At 49.6% G+C, this 18000-nt stretch overlaps 1 protein-coding gene across 6 annotated transcripts in view; it reads right to left on the bottom strand.

The window, feature by feature from the left end:
* The window catches only part of SH3PXD2B (SH3 and PX domains 2B), a 129716-nt gene that overhangs the window by 1506 nt on the left and 110210 nt on the right, over window positions 1-18000 (bottom strand). For 5 of the 6 annotated variants that reach the window (XM_003814025.6, XM_034960965.3, XM_063604705.1 and 2 more), the window contains one exon: window positions 7265-13716. The exons of the other annotated variant lie outside the window; for it this stretch is intronic. In XM_003814025.6, coding sequence (XP_003814073.3) covers window positions 12169-13716 — 1548 coding nt within the window. In that variant the 3' untranslated portion in view covers window positions 7265-12168. Of the gene's footprint in view, window positions 1-7264; window positions 13717-18000 lie in introns of those variants that run through there. 6 annotated transcript variants of the gene reach the window in all.

Raw genomic sequence — 18000 nt, forward strand, 5'->3', positions numbered from 1 at the left:
GATTCCTCATATTTATTCACTGTAAGGAATAAACTAAATTTAATATAGTGAAGTTCTGAATAATGCTTAAAATGTAGGATCTACAGCAGCATACATGCCAAAGTGTGTTCTGTGGGATGTTCATAAACGTTACACGTAAAAGAGGATTCTGTTGTCAAAGATATTTTGGAAATAACTGGATTGAACTAGGTTAAACAGCTTGTTAATTGAAGGCTTCGGAGTCTTTAATGTGCTGGTGTGTGGCCCTCCAAGGAGGGAGATTTGGAGGATATTCAGACAAGTGTTTGTCAAGTGGATTCAGCCACAGAACAGCTTTTCATGATCATGTTGAGGGAGGGTGTTCCATAAACATACTTTGGAAAGATATCCATTTTGAGAAAAATAATAAAATAGAAGATAAATATATACTAGGCAGGGGTTGTCAAGCTCTGTAGTCCTTGGGCTTAACCCATCCAGCCGCATGTTTCTTTTCACATGGTTTGTACATTTTCAGACAGTTGTATTTTGAATAGTTATGTAAATACTTGTGTAACATTCTGGTTTTGCCCCTTGGTTTGCAAAGCCCCAAATATTTACTATCTGACCCTTTAAGAAAAAGTTTGCCAACTCCTGTACTAGGCAATGAAAACGTCTCAAGATTTTTTTTTTTGCGACAGAGTCTCACTCTGTCGCCCAAGCTGGTGTGAAGTGGCACGATCTTGGCTCATTGCAACCTCTGCGTCCTGGGTTCAAGTGATTCTCCTGCCTCAGCCTCCTGAGTAGCTGGGATTACAGGCGCCTGCCACCACCAAGCCTGGCTAATTTTTGTATTTTTAGTAGAGACAAGGTTTCACCATGTTGGCCACACTGGTCTCGAACTCCTGACCTCAGGTGATCCGCCCGCCACGGCCTCCCAAAGTGTTGGGATTACAGGCATGAACCACCATGCCTGGCCTGAAGATTGTTAATCTGAAGATTCTACTCTTCATAGAAACAATAAAAATTATTATGCGCTATTAGAAGGGCCTACTATGTGCTAGGTATACATTATTTCCATTAATCTTCACAACGATTCTGTGAGAAAGGCATTATTGTCCCTATTTTATAAATGAGGACATCGTTTTCGAGAGGTAAAATGCATGTCAGAGCCAGAACTCAAACCCAGGTCTAACCCTAAAGCCCAGAATTGTTCCTTTGTCAGTGGTCTACAAAGTGGATTCCATGAATCCCAGTGGGTATATAAGACAAGCCACTGGGGCACACTGAACCATTGCTCTTTTCATTGTGTGTTTTTTAGCATATCCTTCAGGCATGCTCAATTTTGCATATGTATTTTATTACAATACATAACAAATCAACTAAAATTGGCCTAACCAGTAGCCAATAGACAGTTTATTTATTTTAGAGGCAGGGTCTCACTGTCAACCAGACTGGAGTACAGTGGTATGATTATAACTCACTGTAGTGTCAATCTCCTGGGCTCAAGGGACCCTCCTGTCTCAGCCTCCTGAGTATCTGGAACTACAGGTGCATACCACTGTAACTGGGTTGTTTTTTTTTTTTTTTTTTTTTTGAGATGGAGTCTTACTCTGTCACCCAGGCTGGAGTGCAGTGGCATAATCTTGGCTCAATGCAACCTCTGCCTCCCAGGTTCAAGCAATTCTCCTGCCTCAGCCTCCCAAGTAGCTGGGATTACAAGCATGTGGCACCATGCCCAGCTACTTTTTGTACTTTTAGTAAAGATGGGGTTTCACCATGTTGGCCAGGCTGGTCTCGAACTCCTGACTTTAAGTGATCCACCCCGCTTCGGTTTCCCAAAGTCCTGGGATTATAGGCGTGAGCCACCACGCCCAGCTGTAACTGGCTAATTTTTGTAATTTTTATAGACATGGGATCTCGCTACATTGCCTAGTAGGCTGATTTTTTTTTTTGAGATGGAGTCTCACTCTCTCACTCTGTCACTCAGGCTGGAATGCAATGGCGTGGTCTCAGCTCACTGCAACCTCTGCCTCACCTCAGCCTCCCGAGTAGCTGGGACTACAGGCGTGTGCCACCATGCCTGGCTAATTTTTGCATTTTTAGTAGAGACGGGGTTTCACTATATTGGCCAGGCTGGTCTCGAACTCCTGACCTCATGATCCGTCTGCCTCGGCCTCCCAAAGTGCTGGGATTACAGGTGTGAGCCACCGCACCCAGCCGCCTAGGCTGATTTTAAACTACTGGCCTCAAATGATCCTCCTGTCTTGGCCTCCCGAAGTGTTGGGATTACAGGTGTGAGCCACCACTTCCATCCTCAGTAGACAGTTTTTAAGAATCCTAATAAATAGCTCCCTGTTCTCCTCCCCTGAGTTCAGAATTGACTGAGAGAGTGGGATCCGAGAGATAGAGAACAAAATGTTAGCTTTATTCTTGAGAGGGCCGTGGGAGAATCTGGCTTAGGTGTGGTGCCTGGCAGTCATGATGTCTCAAGCTTGAATCCAAGAATTAAGACACGCTCACTGACCCAGGCACAGGCCTCTTCCCACAGCTAGGGGCCCAGTGGAATATGCGTCCCTGGGCCATCTGATCCCTAGTAGGAGAGAGGCTGAGCTGTGCATACCTGCTTCCTGCTCCCCTAAATATCAGTCACTCTTTCCCAGGGAGAGAGAGAGCTGGAGCCTTACTGTGATTGCAGCTCCATTCACATGGAAGGGAACAAACCAAGCATGGGTGTATGTAAGAGTTTCCCACGTAACAATATTGTACATGACATTTATTTATTAATCCATGTATTTTGTACATGTTAAATGTATAGATACACACATATATACATATACATATATACATATACGTACATATACATATGTGTGTGTGTGTGTGTGTGTGTGTGTATATATATATATATATTTTTTTTTTTTTTTGAGATGGAGTCTCGCTCTGTTGTCCAGGCTGGAGTGCAGTGGTGCTATCTCAGCTCACTGCAACCTCCACCTTCCCGGTTCAAATGATTCTCCTGATTCAGCCTCCTGAGTAGCTGGGACTACAGGCACGTGCCACCATGCCCAGCTAAGTTTTTTTGTATTTTTAGTAGAGATGAGGTTTCGCCATGTTGGTCAGGCTAGTCACGAACCTCTCACCTCAAGTGATCCGATCACCTCAGCCTCCCAAAGTACTGGGATTACAGGCATGAGCCACTGCACCTGGTCACATATTAACATTTTTATTGAGGGGTATGCAATGAAAACTGAAGTTCACTATTCTGTACTATACTGTAGAAGTATTGGAGGCCAAGTTTCACGCAGCTGAAAGGGAATGAGGACATAGTTTATTGTAGGATCTGGGCCTCCTGGATCTTTGTTATTCTTTTTTTTTTTTTTTTTTGAGATGGAGTCTTGCTCTGTCACCCAGGCTGGAGTGCAGTGGCGCAATCTCGGCTCACTGCAAGCTCCACCTTCCGGGTTCAAGCAATTCTCCTGCCTCAGCCTCTCAAGTAGATGGGACTACAGGCACCCGCCACCACGCCCGGTTAATTTTTTGTATTTTTAGTAGAGACAGGGTTTCACCGTGTTAGCCAGGATGGTCTGGATCTCCTGACCTCGTGATCCGCCCTCCTTGGCCTCCCAAAGTGCTGGGATTACAGGCGTAAGCCACTGCGCCCGGCCAGCCTCCTGGATCTTAAGAGGAGATGAACCTGGGCCTTATTAATAAAATATGTATGTTCTGTACACTGCCATTAATTTACAAGTCTCTAAAGGAAAACATGTTTAGGAGATAGAAAGATTCCCTGCCTGGTGGCTGTTTTCTGAAGTTTCCTATATGTGGCAATCTCACTGCGGGTTGAGTTGCCCTTATCCAAAATGCTTAGGACCAGAAGTGTTGTAGGTATTAATTTTTTTTCAGATTTTGGAATACTTGCAGAATACACACCGGTTGAGCGCGCCTAATAAAAAAATCTGTAATCTGGGTGCTTCATTGAGGATTTCCTTTGAACGTCATGCCATTGCTTCAGATTTTGGAGTATTTCAATTTTGGGTCTTTATATTTTGGGATGCTCAATTTGTATGGGAAAATCCTTACAGACAACTCCAAGGTAGAGCAATAGCAAGTAGGAAAGCTTGAAGTCAGTGAGCAGCTCTCTGTTGCAGTGAGTTGCAAACAGAATTTGGGTGAAGGATGTGGCTAAGGTTAGACAGGCATTATGGTTCAGACAGAATGCAAGGCAGAGCTGAAATTTAAAATTGGACATTTTCCAGAGTTTATTACATGAAACATTGCTCCTGATAGATGCTCTGTGAATGGTATCACAGTCAAATACATTTGAGAAACCCAGTGTAAGTAAACCCCCTCTCATTCACATTGCACACTAGTATGTAAGAGGCTGATTATGCTTACATAAGAAGTCCTGCAATAGACTTTAAACAGCAGTTCTCAAACTAATGTATCTTCAGAACACTTATTTCCAAATTCCTATCGACATTTGTTCTGAAAAACATTTTGGGAAATGCTAAGTGGGAAGATGATAGATTCGGGAGCTTATGGTAAGGGGCTCAGATGCCCAAGTTCATCCTCTTACTAGCTGTGGCCATGGGTAAATTAATCTCTCAGACTGTTAATTTCCTCACCCATAAAATGGATATAATACTTCCTATCTGTAAGAACTGTAGTGAAGATTAAGAGAGATAACATCTATAAACTTCTCAACTATTAGCATATACTCAGTAAAAGTTAGATCCTGGCTGGGCGCGGTGGCTCACGCCTGCAATCCCAGCACTTTGGGAGGCCAAGGTGGGTGGATCACTTGAGGACCAGAGTTCATGACCAGCCTGGCCAACATGGTGAAACCCTGCCTCTACTAAAAATACAAAAATTAGCTGGGCATGGTGGCCCACGCCTGTAATCCCAGCTACTCAGGAGGCTGAGGCAGGAGAATCGCTTGAACCTGGGAGGCGGAGGCTGCAGTGAGCCATGACTGCATCGCTGCGCTCCAGCTTGGGCAACAGAGCGAGACTCTTGTCCAAAAAAATAAAAATAAAAATAAATAGTAATAATAGCACAGAATATAATTTTTGAACATGTGGACTATAGCAGGTAAGGTGCAAAGCCCAGCCATTTCTCAGGGTGGAGCATGCGGATTATTTCCTCAAAATGGATTTTTCAGGATGCTGATTCCTGCTGAGTTTGACTTTTAGGGAGTGAAGCTGAGGAATCTGTCTTTCGACAAGATCCCTGGTGAATCATTAAGGTCATTAAAATTTGAGAGCCATTGATTAGGAAGCGTGAGTTGCAAGACGCCGAAGAATCCCATGTGGCCCAAATGATACTGAATGAGAGAAGGAATGGACATTGAAGACCAAGGACTTGGAGAAGCGTGCCCCCGTGATGGTAATCTTGGACTCAGAAACTCACCTTAGATGAGGGAGTGTTTGCAGGTATGAGAGGGTGAGACAGCTGGATCATGTTTGGCGTGGTTAAAACAGTATGACGGTGCTGGGCACGGTGGCTCATGCCTGTAATCCCAGCACTTTGGGAGGCCAAGGCAGGCGGATCACCTGAGGTCAGGAGTTCGAGACCAGCCTGGCCAACATGGTGAAACCCTGTCTCCATAAAAAATACAAAAGTTAGCTGGCAGTACACACCTGTAATCCCAGCTACTCAGGAGGCTGAGATACAAGAATCGCTTGAGCCTGGGAGGTGGAGGTTGCAGTGAGCCAAGATTGCGCCATTGCATTCCAGCCTGGGTGACAAGAGTGAAACTCCGTCTCAAAAAACAAAACAAAACAAAAAACAATATGATAGGAAATGGCGAGTGTGACACTTCCAGGTGAGACCTGAAGGAAGGTCATGGGGCAGAAGTGTAGTGAGAGGGCATGTAGCCTGCAAAGAGAAAGCCAGGTTTGGTCCCTGATCATGGTCCCATTGCCGTCCCATCCCATGAGGCGGATGCTCCTCCAGCCCCAGCCGGAAAGCCCATACCATTGCCAGTCCTGTTATGATTAAGCACTCTTGGTTTGCAAGAACTTGGGTGAACCTGCTCCTATGGAGGCCCAGAACACCGCATGACTTTTTCCTTTCTTTTTTTTTTTGCGACACAGTCTTGCTCTGTCATCCAGGCTGGAGCATAGTGGTGCGATCACAGCTCACTGCAGCCTTGAACTCCTGGGCTCAAGCAATCCTCCCACTTCAGCCTCCCAAGTAGCTGGGACTGTAGTTGTGCACCACCACACCTGGCTACTTTTTTTTTTTTTTAAACTTTGAGTAGAGGAAAGGTCTTGCTATGTTGCCCAGCCTGGTCTCAAACTGTTGGGTTCAACAGATCCTCCTGCCTTGGCCTCCCAAAGTGCTGGGATTACGGGTGAGCCACCACACCTTCTGTTTTTCTCCTTCTAATAGGGACACAGATTAATATATTAATGACCATTATTCCTAAGCAAGGTCTGCAAGAAGGTCGTTATATTGTTTCCTCTAAAGAAGCATGAATATTGCATGTATATCCCTTCCCTCCAAGTTCTTTTGTTCGGGGACTCTGCTGGTTTTCTTCTCTCCTTAGGAAGGTGGGGTGGTGCTGTCCTGTTAGTCACCTGGGAACAAGGGGGCTCCACACTGGGGTTTTGCTTGGGCGCTGCCTTTGGGAAAGTAGTAAAACATTAGGCAGTGTGCTCCACCTCCCAGGAGCAGATGGCTTGGGCAGTCTCTGCGGCCCAAATGTGGCTGCATTTCCCACCCCAAACCCCCACCGCACAATTTTTTTTTTTTTTTTTTTGAGACCAAGTCTCACTCTGTCACCCAGGCTGGAGCGCAGTGACGTGATCTCAACTCACTGCAACCTCCGCCTCCCGGGTTCAAACGATTCTCCTGCCTCAGCCTCCCAAGTAGCTGGGGTTACAGGCGCCCGACACCACGCCCGGCGAATTTTTGTATTTTTAGTAGAGATGGGGTTTCGCCATATTGGCCAGGCTGGTCTCGAACTCCTGACCTCAGGTGATCGGCCCGCCTCGGCCTCCCAAAGTGCTGGGATTACAGGTGTGAGCCACTGGGCCTGGACCTCCATAGCACACTCTTGACCATCAGGAGACAATGCCGGCAAGAGGTTCACCATCCTTTGGACATAAAGGAAGCTTTCCTTTGGTTTGTGGACATTGTAGTTAAGAGAATGAAGGTGCACTGTGGCCCAGAGAGGGGTCGCCCCTATTTCTCCACAGTTTCCAAACATAGCTGGCATAGGTTTCTGTTCTTTGACCCCGAAGATCCCAGGCCACAAAGCTATGTACCCTTTCTCCTGCCAAATAAAATCCATGGACACTGCATCTTCACGATGAAGCTTGAAACCAGTCAAGCACTTTTTTATTTAAAAAAAAAAAAAAAAGGAAAAAAGTCTAATGGTAAAGTATATAGCCTATACATGCTACAGCTAGTTGTTCTCACCCCTCCCCTCACATCCTATATACTCGTTTATTTAATGTGTTAAAGGAAACAAAAACCACCACCGGAATGCCAATTTGCCAAGAGGGTAGAGTAAGTGTGGGGATCTCCAGCGTCATCCTATGAGCAGACACGAGGTAGTGGGCAGTGCCCACTGTTCCTGGAGGGAGGTAAGAAATGGCCTGTTACTTGGAAGCTCCCCAAAGCAAGAAATGTGGGTTGTAATCAAGGTGGCCACAGTTTATCATCACCCCTCTAAGTGAAAGGGGCACTAACAATAATTACACGGGCACAAAGGCATACATGGGCACACACTGGGGTAAAATGTGGACACCATCGTTGCATTAGAATTGCTTATTGCTGATATAAGCCTGGTGGGGGCACCTTCTTTTTTACATCAATAGGACATCTGAAAGTGAAGGCTACCGACTGTGGCACTGTGTTTGGCCTCTTTGAGGACAGAAGAGGTTGAGCCCCTCATCCCTGATTGGAGCTAAGAAGGCTTACTTTGGAGTTGAGGATAGAAACGGGAAGATGGAATGTTGAAACATGAGGAGGAGCTCGATAACTTGGCAGAATAGCACCAGAAACCAGATGCCACCCCACGGAGCTGGGCAGTCCAGTCTGTAGAAAGGTGCTCTGAAGGAGGTCCATGAGCAGGCAAGGACTGTGGAGCCTCCGGTTCCAGCTCTGCAGCTCTGCCTGGGACCCTCGTGGAAACTTATTCTAGTTAGGAGCAATTCCTCCAGGCCAAGAGAGGGCGCCCTGCACCCTCAGGCCTCGATGCATGCTGCTCTACCTCTCATCAGCCCACAGTCTGACACGAGGTCATCTTTGGTCTGTGGTGAGGTATGGGTGTCTGCAGTCTACACAACAGCCCTGCAGAATGGGCCTGGACAACCCTTGGGGGATAAGACAGCCACACATGGCTCAGGCTGTTAGGTGTCCACTGTCACAGTCCAAAGAGAAAGGTACGGCCTCCAAGGGGGCAGCTTAAGCCAACATGTAAGACTTGGGCACGATGAAAGGACGGGGGTCCAGCTACGGATGTTTTTGTTCTTGATGTCAAGTTGCCAGCTACTGGAAGGCAGGAGCAGTTTCTTCTTTTTCCCACTCTGTGCTGGGTACCTGGGAGAGGCGAAATAAATACCAGACTGTCCACTCCTCAGCCTAAGGTCCTTCTCAAGTCCTGGCACACTCAGCACTTGCTCTTTAACGTGGCGTATGTTCCCCCATCTTCCACCTGGTAATGAAATCCTCAGTGGGCGCAAACATTTTAGGGCCAAGAACATTGCCTTGGAAATTGATTCTATGGCGTGGCCTCGTAGCAGAGGTTTAAAATGACTACCGTAACCTGGCATGGGCTCAGCAATCCCCCAGTAGGGAAGGGCCATTAAAAGCGGTTTAAGCTGGAGCTCAGCTCTCCCACAGTCTCAGCTGGGACGACATACACCCACCAATGGCAAAGAAAGATTCTGAGCAGAAAATGTGAGCAAAGGCCTCTTTTGCCAAGAGGTGGTCTTAGACTCAGGATTTCCCAAAATTTTGGAGGTACCACAAGCTGTCCATTTGCCCTGGGATGTAAGGTAAAGTAGTCGTCACAATTGTGTTAATAAGCAGGGGTGAGGGGAAGAAAAAAAAATCTCTGCCCACCTTTTGGGCTGCCATTTGGCCTGTGACCTACTGAAATATGTGACCAAGGGGTGGGGGGAAGAGACACCGAAATTCAGAGGGAGGGTCACTTGATTCCCTGGAAGCCCTCCGCACACTTCCCTGCTAATGGCAGAGAAAAAGTCATGGACACAAGGGAAACAACAACAAAACCAAACAAACCAAAACTCGAGATCTGAGTCCCAGCTTGGCCACTATTTGGACCTTCTCCCTCTGAACCTTAATTTTCTCACTATAGATCAGGACTGGTCCTATCCGCCTCACAGGCTTGCCGTAAGGATTAAAGGAGCAAGTGTGTTTAGGCACTGGTCACCAGCCCGGTGCTTGGCACCGTTGTCACGACGGGCCTGGACACTTTCTAGAGCCATGACTCCAGGGAAGTTCTGCATATGTGCCATCAATCGCTCACAGAATAGCGACCACAGTCCTGGATGGGGTAAATCTAAGTCCCCAGGCAAGGACAGCTAGGAGAGTGACTGGCCACCCCGACCCACCCACTGCCTGGGGAAGTGTCTACCATTGTAGGAAAAGGAGCTGGATACAGACGTCCTCAGGCCATAGATATGACTCAAGGAGAGAACAGTGAACAGAGAGGAATGTGGCTTCAGTACCCGCGGGTCACGTCAGAATAGTAATTATCATCATAGCAAAAGAGAATGGCAGATTCTTTCATTTGCAGGAAAACTTTCTGCCTAGAGGAAGGCAGGGCAAGTCTGCTCCTACCCAGCTGACCCCCGGGAGGAAGGAATGAAGCAAGAGAGAAACTCCTTCAGTGAAGTCAGCAGACAGGACTCAAAGCTCTTCCAGCCAGGGATGGAGCCACACACATCCCAGTCTACTCAGCACCTAGCACAGAGTAGACACTCACAAAGTATCTGAAAACGTCGCTGAAAGGCAAAAAGCAAATCAGAAAAAAACATGTGAGTTTTGTCTTTTGAAATGTAGTCAAATCTCACATAGCTTCACAAAAGTTGTTTAAACCAAAGTGGATCAAGAACTCAGGAAAACTGCCATGGGGCCTCCTCTCAAGGGAGGGGACCCTCAAGCGGTGGCGGCCCTTCCCCACCTCCCTTCTTCCCCTGGCTGCCATCTGCCCCCAACGCTCTGGGCACAGGGCCAAGTGGCAAGTGGGGGCCCTGCAAGAGGTGCCCCAGGGCCCTGCCCAAGCCTCTCTGGGGAATGGGATTTGCAGGCTGACTGGAGGAAGGGACTAAAGATGCTACAGGTGATCAGAGGAAGCTCCTTCTCATGCAGAAGCAGCCAGCGCCCACATGATAGGGGGTGGAGCTGGGAGGCGGGGCAGAAGAGGGCTGTTCAAGCAAAACTTTGGCACTGCAGGTAGACACTGAGCATCCCCCCAAAAAACTGGCTTTGTGGGTCCAAAAGTATCTCGCCTGATGAACACTGTGAACTGGAGATCTCTAGGGCAGGGCAGGGCGGGGAGGGGCAGGGCAGGGCAGGGCAGGGCAGGGCTGGGCTGCCTCGGTCGGGTAGAATGGGAAGGGGTTCTGCTCTGCTCTCTTACTCTGGGCTGGGAGCTAGAAATGCTGGGTCCTGATTTTGCTTCTGCAGTGATTTAGTCATGCCTCTCCAGACCTCAGTTTGACAGATGACCACATCTGCCCTGGGTTTCTTGAAGGGAGAAAACAGATTTGGCAGTGCGTGAAAAAAGAGAAAAACATTACAAATGCCGGAGAGGCACAGGAAGCAGCTCTGCCTGGCCCTTGGTTACCTGCCTCCCTATGGGACCGCTGCATGCTATGCTCAGAGCCCTCCAGGTTGGCCCTCGAGGCCACCTCAGCTCCCGTTGCTCCATAAGCTCTATTCCCCAGGGGGCAACAGCTTAGAAGCAGGGAACAGGGCTCTGTGCCAACCACCAAGACCCTGGCATTCTCCTGTCATGGAGACGCAGCTGTTGAGTCCAGGACAGCCTTTGGTATAGGCTGCTGTGGGCTGGAGGGATGGTGGGTGTGGGAGCAGCCACGAATGCCCCCTCACCCCCATCACAATGAAGCCACTTGGCCACCACTTAGCCAGCTTCTATCTCTTCCCTGCCTGGTTTGTCTTTTACAGAGGGGAGGGCACAGGCACTGAAGTCAGGCAGGCCTGGACTCAAATCCTCTTCCCTCTTCTTCCTGGCTGGTGTGTCCTTGGGCACATGGAGCATGAGTTTCCTCATCTATAAAGGGAGTTTGTGAGGGTCAAAGCATGAATGCAAAGCGCCAAGTACAGTGTTTGGCACCCACGAGGCACTCAGCAAAGGGGTGCTCACAAGGGCACGACTTGTGAATGGGCCTCTTATGCAAACAAACTTTGAGATTCTTGCTTTAGGTAGGCAAAAATGAAATGCTCCAAGTTGGGGTGGGAATTCTCATTGAAAAGCCCTGGAGGGACCGGAGCCTGCAGCAGCAAAGTGCAGCATACGCAGGGCTGGAACCACCCTTCAGGGCTGACCATGGTCCCAAGGTAGAAGGTGGGAGGCAGGGCGGCTGGGCGGACCTCCAGGCCCACTCCTGGGGGAGCCGCATCCAGTGGAACCTCAGAGGCCCACGGGCCTGAGGCTTTGGGGAAGGGGACACTTTCCCTGGGACTGGTAATGGAATGCATTTCTTCAGGATGAAGTTTCTTCTGGCAGCAGGCAATTTAGGAGGAGTGAATAAAGCCACTGGGCTTTTAGAAACATGAAGAAGTTGGAGCAAAAGTCATCATGGACTGGGTTGGCTGCCCCTTACTGTGCCATGTCCAAGCCATGAGAGACCCTTGCTGGAGTTTCTCCAGGCAATGGGATCCAGTCCTGGAGGTCTTGGAGTCTTGGTCCCACTGCTGGGTGGCAATGCCATTGGCCAGGAGGAGTTCTCTTAAGGCAGGGATGCTGACATGGACAGAAAGCAAAGGCTGTGGGTTCTGAGCCTCCAGTGATGCTGTGATAGGAGGGATCAGGCCCAGGGGCGCTCAAGGTGTCCGAAACTCACTCTCCACCCATGGGAGGCAAGAAGTCACAGTACCCCAGAGTCTGTCTGCCTTGGAAGCTGCGTGGAGAATGATAAATTAAGAGGCGTATTAAATACGTGGGTAAAGCCAGCAAGGACCAGCGGGCCCTCTAGGCAGAAAGGGAGTCGGCTACGGCTTCTTTCTGAGATAGTTGGAAGGAATCCACCCTTCCCAGGAAGGGGCTCCGCTCAGGACCTGGCAGAACCACCAGCCACTGCTGTTCTTCTCCCGGACTTCAAACACTGTCCCTTCCTGGAAGCTGCTGGTGTCTTTGTCTCCTTCAAAGTCGGCCACGGCCACATACAAAGAGTCCTTCAGGCCGTCGGCACTGGGGACAGAGGCTGCAGCTGCTTTCTCCCTGTTTTCTCCAATCTTGCCGGTCCCCCATGGCCCCAGGCTGCCTTTGCCTCGCGTGTCATCCTGGCCTCCCAAAGAGTTGGAGAGAAAAGGTTTGGCTTTTGGAGGGACGAGGAGAGCACGGCCTGGGGTGGGAGCTGCCCTGCTTTCGTGGCCTTCACACTGTGGACCTCTGACCTCTGGGAGGGGCCTGGATGACGAAGAGGTTTTCTTTGGGGGAGGTGGTCTGCGGGGTGGGACCACAGGTCTCTGCTGGGGAGCCTCTTGGAGAGGAACAGGCACGCTCTTAGACACAGGATCTGTGGTCTTGGCTGGCCTCGGAGGGGCTCTGCAGGAAATCTCTTTTGGGCTGAGACCATCCTGTTTGCCCGTCCTGTCCTGGGCGCGGCCAGACCCCTCTCCTGGGAGGAAGCTTCGGCTGAAGGCCACGTCTTGGCCCCCTACTGCCTGGGGGCCCTCCCCATCCAACAAGGACTTGTCTTGGGACTTGGCAGGCCTGAGCTTACTCCTGAGGTTGCAGATGTCGACTTGGTCTTCGCCCTGAGGTGGCTCCGTTTTGGGGGAAGGAGCTGGTTTTGGCCTCACCTGAGGTCTGGACTTCAAGAAGGGATTCTGGGGAGTGGCATCTGGCTTCTCCTCCGGCAGGTCAGTTTTGGATTTGGAGATGGGCCGGAGGTTGGGCTTCTTCACTTCCTTGGCCAAGACCTTGTGGCCACACTCCAGCCCCATGTCATTTTTCAGCTGGAACAGTTTGCTTTTGTCAGGTTTGGGCTCTGGCCTCCTGCTGTCCCGGGCTGGAGGGGTGTGTTTGGCTGGCATCATCGGCAAAATCATGCCCGGAGGCTTGGGGGTGGGGCCCCGGAGCTGCTCCGTCCTCTGCCGCTCCCGCTCCCGCTCCAGCAGCTCCCCCTCCGACTTGATGATGGATTCTTTCCGCGGAGGGAGGCTGGGCTTCTCCTCCATGTCGGGGTCTGAGATCTCCTCGTAGCCTGCTGACGCAGACATGTCTGAAGATGCCTTCCTCAGGACATCCTTACTGCCCTTCCAGTCTTTAGACCAAGGCAACCCCGAGTCCATGACACCATGCGGTGCGTCAGGCAGGGGCCGGGAGGGGCCCGTGGCTTCGCTGCCCGTGTTGTTCTCCAGCGCTGCTGCTTCCCCCAGCCGGAGCTGGGTCACCTCGTGGGGCAGGGGAGCCAGAAAGTTGGGTCTCGAGGCGTTGCTGGTCTTCTTGTACTTGTCAATGAAGGTTGCCGGGGCCCACCCTTCCTTATCTTCAATCTGAATGTACCACCAGCCACTCAAGTTTTTCTCGATCACCTGCAAGGGAGGATAGAGAAAGGCACTTGGGTACGATGCCAGGGCCAGCAGATGGAATGGTTTGGCAGAACCCATGTGCAACTGGAGCTCTAGAAGCTGTCACTGTGTACTCAGCAGCTCCTCTGACAAGGTCTACAGGGACCACCAATGGAGACGTTACCATGTTCCGGGAATATCTTACATGGGGGGAGATTCTTGTCGTATGGGACTCCCCCTAAAGCAGTCCATGAGATGTGGCCTTGGGTATAGGTACTTAATTTGAGAGTTGGTCCTAGGAAATACAAGTAAGGAAGTAGACAGAGAAAGAAGGGAAAGGGAGAGGCCAATTATGAGCAAGTTATTGCTCGGGGCCATGGGGCTTGATCTGCCAGGGACCCTCTGAGAGACCACAAAGACAGTGCCTCAGAACGGGTCCCTCTGGGGATGCGTGCATTTATCTATTGACTCTCAGCTCCTCCCTACCCAGGGTATTAACTCCTCTCCCCTTCTGGGAAGCTGTCGGCTTGCAGGGACCTGCGTGTAGGCGCAGGTGAATTCAGGTGGATCAGAGGCACCGGCAGCGTCTGCTACAATTCTAAAGACAAGGCAGAAGTCAGAGCTACCCTTGATCCTGGCTTCTTTGGCTGAGCATCGGATGAAGAAGTTAGCTGGCATTTATAGAGGCCACAACACATGAAAGACACTTACCATTTTTTTGAGACAGAGTCTTGCTCTGTCACCCAGGCTGAAGTGCAGTGGCATGATCTCAGCTCACTGCAACCTCCGCCTCCCAGGTTCAAGCGATTCTCATGCCTTAGTCTCCCAAGTAGCTGGGATTACAGGCATGTACCACCACACCTGGCTAATTTTTGTATTTTTAGTAGAGATGGGGTTTTACCATGTTGGCCAGGCTGATCTCGAACTCCTGGTCTCTAGCGATCTGCCTGCCTCGGCCTCCCAAAGTTCTGGGATTACAGGTGTGAGCCACTGTGCCTGGCCTGAGAAATACCTATCTTTGAACGCAGGAATCACAGTCAGCTCAAAGAGATGCTCGTGTTTATATACAGGGGACCTGGAGCTGGTGGAGTAGAGTAGATTTTCATTGTGTCCCTACTTCCCTGTGGGATACACGCCTGTTAGCTGGAATGGTGGGTGGATTCACTCATGTTGTCTAAGATCTTGTTCTCTGTCTCTTTTTTGTCCAGCACTGCGTGGCTGAATTCACACAGGTGAAAGGTGTGCTCGCTATTATGGGCTGAATTGTGTCCCCCTCCCCAAATTCGTATGTTGAAGCCCTAACCCCCAATACCTCCAACTGTGACTGTACTTGGAAATAGGGCCTTTAAAGAGGTGGTTAAGGTTAAAATGGATCATTAAGGTGGGCTGAGTTTGGATGTATGTCCCCACCCAAGTCTCATGTTGAAATGTGATCCCCAATGATGGAGGTGGGGCCTGGTGGGAGGTGTTTGGGTCACGGGGGCAGATCCCTCATGAATGGCTTGGTGTCCTTCCCTTGGTAATGAGTTCCCATGGGATCTGGTTGTTTAAAAGTGTGTGGTGTCTCCTTGCCACTCTCTCTTGCTCCTGCTCTTGCTATGTGATGTGCCTACTCCTGCTTTGCCTTCCGCCTGGAGTAAAAGCTCCCTGAGCCTCCCCAGAAGGCAAGCAGATGCTGGCACCGTGCTTTCTGTACAGCATGCCCAACTATGAGTCAAGTAAACCTCTTTTTTTTATAAATTACCCAGTCTCAGGTATTTCTTTTTTTTTTTTTTTTTTTTTTGAGACAGAGTCTCGCTCTGTTGCCCAGGCTGGAGTGCAGTGGCACTATCTCGGCTCACTGCAGGCTCCGCCGCCTGGGTTCACGCCATTCTCCTGCCTCAGCCTCCCAAGTAGCTGGGACTACAGGCGCCTGCCACCGTGCCCGGCTAATTTTTTTTGTATTTTTAGTAGAGATGGGGTTTCACTGTGTTAGCCAGGATGGGCTTGATCTCCTGACCTCGTGATCTGCCCACCTTGGCCTCCCAAAGTGCTGGGATTACAGGCATGAGTCACCGTGCCCAGCCAGGTATTTCTTTATAGCAATGCAGGAATGGCCTAATACATGGGCCCTAGTTCAATATGACTGATGTCCAAATAAGAAGAGGAGATTAGAAAACACACAGGGACTGAGGGATGACCACGTGAGAAACAGCGAGAAGGTGTCCATACGGAAGCCAGGGAGAGAGGACACAGGAGAAACCAAACCTGCTGACACCTTGATCTTGAACTTCTGGCTTCCCAAACTGTGAGACAATAAACTGCAGTTGTTTAAGCCACCCAGTCTGGTATTTTGTTATGGCAGCCATCACAGATGTACACTGCAATTCCCTGGTAGGCTCTCTCTGGACTCGGAAGATCTGATGAACGCTCATGACACCCTGTGAGTTGGGAACTGTCACCTCATTTTACGCATGCAGAACGGAGCCTCAGGAGAGCTGAGGAACACACAGCGGGTCCTGTAGAAGGCTCGTCGATCGGAGGAGAGTCAAAGGCAGCGGGGTGGGCTTCAGAGTCACCTAATCTTGCCTCTCAGAAAAGAAACCCCTGGCCGGGCGCGGTGGCTCACACCTGTAATCCCAGCACTTTGGGAGGCCAAGGCGGGTGGATCACCTGGGTCAGGAGTTTGAGACCAGCCTGGCCAACATGGTGAAACCCTGCGTCTACTAAAAATACAAAAAATTAGCTGGGTGTGGTGGTGTGCGCCTGTAATCCCAGCTACTCGGGAGGCTGAGGCAGGAGAAACGCTTGAACCTGGGAGGCAGAGGTTGCAGTGAGCCGAGATCGTGCCATTGCACTCCAGCCTGGGCGACAGAGCAAGACTCTGTCTCGAAAAAAAAAAGACCCTGCTTGGAGAAGGGCTGTGTCCGGGGTAAGAAATTGCAGAAGGAGCAAAGATGGCTGCGGGCACTTTGTGGCCCTTCTGGGAGAGGGATGGCAGCCACAGACTCAGCGCCAGGACGCAAATGCTGGGCTCCTGGGCCTGCAGTCCCGGGTTCTAGTCTTGGCTCTGCAACTTACTGCCTGAGTGGCCTGGGGCAAGCCACGTGCCTCAGATTCCACATCACAGAAGGAAAATGGTAAGAACAATTTAACACCCACTTGTAGAATTTTTGCAGCCACAAGAGCTAATGCATACAACAGCACTTGGTAAATGCTGCTGCGATTAAATTACAGTGGAGGTCACTGAGCCAGCGGGATGCACTTGACAGGCAGCACTTAATGAGTCCCACTGGAATCTCCAGGAAAGGCCACTGATAAATGTAAGCTGTTTATGTGAGGATGACCGGCATCTTATCAACAGTTGATAGCTCTGGTAAAAATTACAGGCCACACTGGGCATACGAGTCATCGTCAGCACATCCATGAATTCAACAACACTAATACTTAAGTCTGTGTGAGGAACTGAAAATAGGGCAATCAATATTAGATGTATCAGTAAGATTTGTCAAGCTTACACTCTTTGCAAAGTATTGGGGTAGAAGCTCTGAACATGTGTGTTCTGAACCATGAGGAATGGGCATTTTCATTTACTAGAGGGAAGCCAAGAACTACTAGGAATAAAAGCAAATGCAAGATCAGAAGCCGGGTGCGGTGGCTCACGCCTGCAATCCCACCGCTTTGGGAGGCTTAGGCGGGCGGATCACCTGAGGTCAGGAGTTCGAGACTAGCCTGGCCAACATGGTGAAACCCCGTCTCTACTAAAAATACAAAAAAAATTAGCCAGGTGTGATGGCAGGCGCCTGTAATCCCAGCTACTTGGGAGGCTGAGGCAAGAGAATTGTCTGAACCTAGGAGGTGGAGGTTGCAGCGAGCCAAGATCATGCCATTACACTCCAGCCTGGGTGACTGAGCAAGATTCCGTTTCAAAGAAAAAAAAAAAAAAAAGATCACAAGAATGAGGGGAAAGAAAAGAGTGTGGGCTTTAAAACCAGAAAGACCTGGTTTCACAACTCCATTGCTTACTAGCTGTGTTACTAGAGGCAATTAATTTACCGAACCCCTCTGAGTCTCATCTATAAAACATGCTGATAGAAAAAAAAAAAGAAAAACAAACTAACCAACCAACCCCATGATGCTGGTATTTTGACCTCTTGGGACTTCTGTGAAGATCAGTTATCAAGGAGGTAAGGTACCTGACACAGAAGAGGTGCCTATGTCATCATCATCATCATTATCATCATCATTATCATAACACATCCTGAAGATAAACAGCCTAGACAAGTAACTAAGGTGTTACTGGTAGCCCTACTGCTAGAATGCTGTGGT

The sequence above is a fragment of the Pan paniscus genome, chromosome 4 (genome assembly GCF_029289425.2).
Source record: "Pan paniscus chromosome 4, NHGRI_mPanPan1-v2.0_pri, whole genome shotgun sequence".
NCBI lineage: Eukaryota > Metazoa > Chordata > Mammalia > Primates > Hominidae > Pan > Pan paniscus.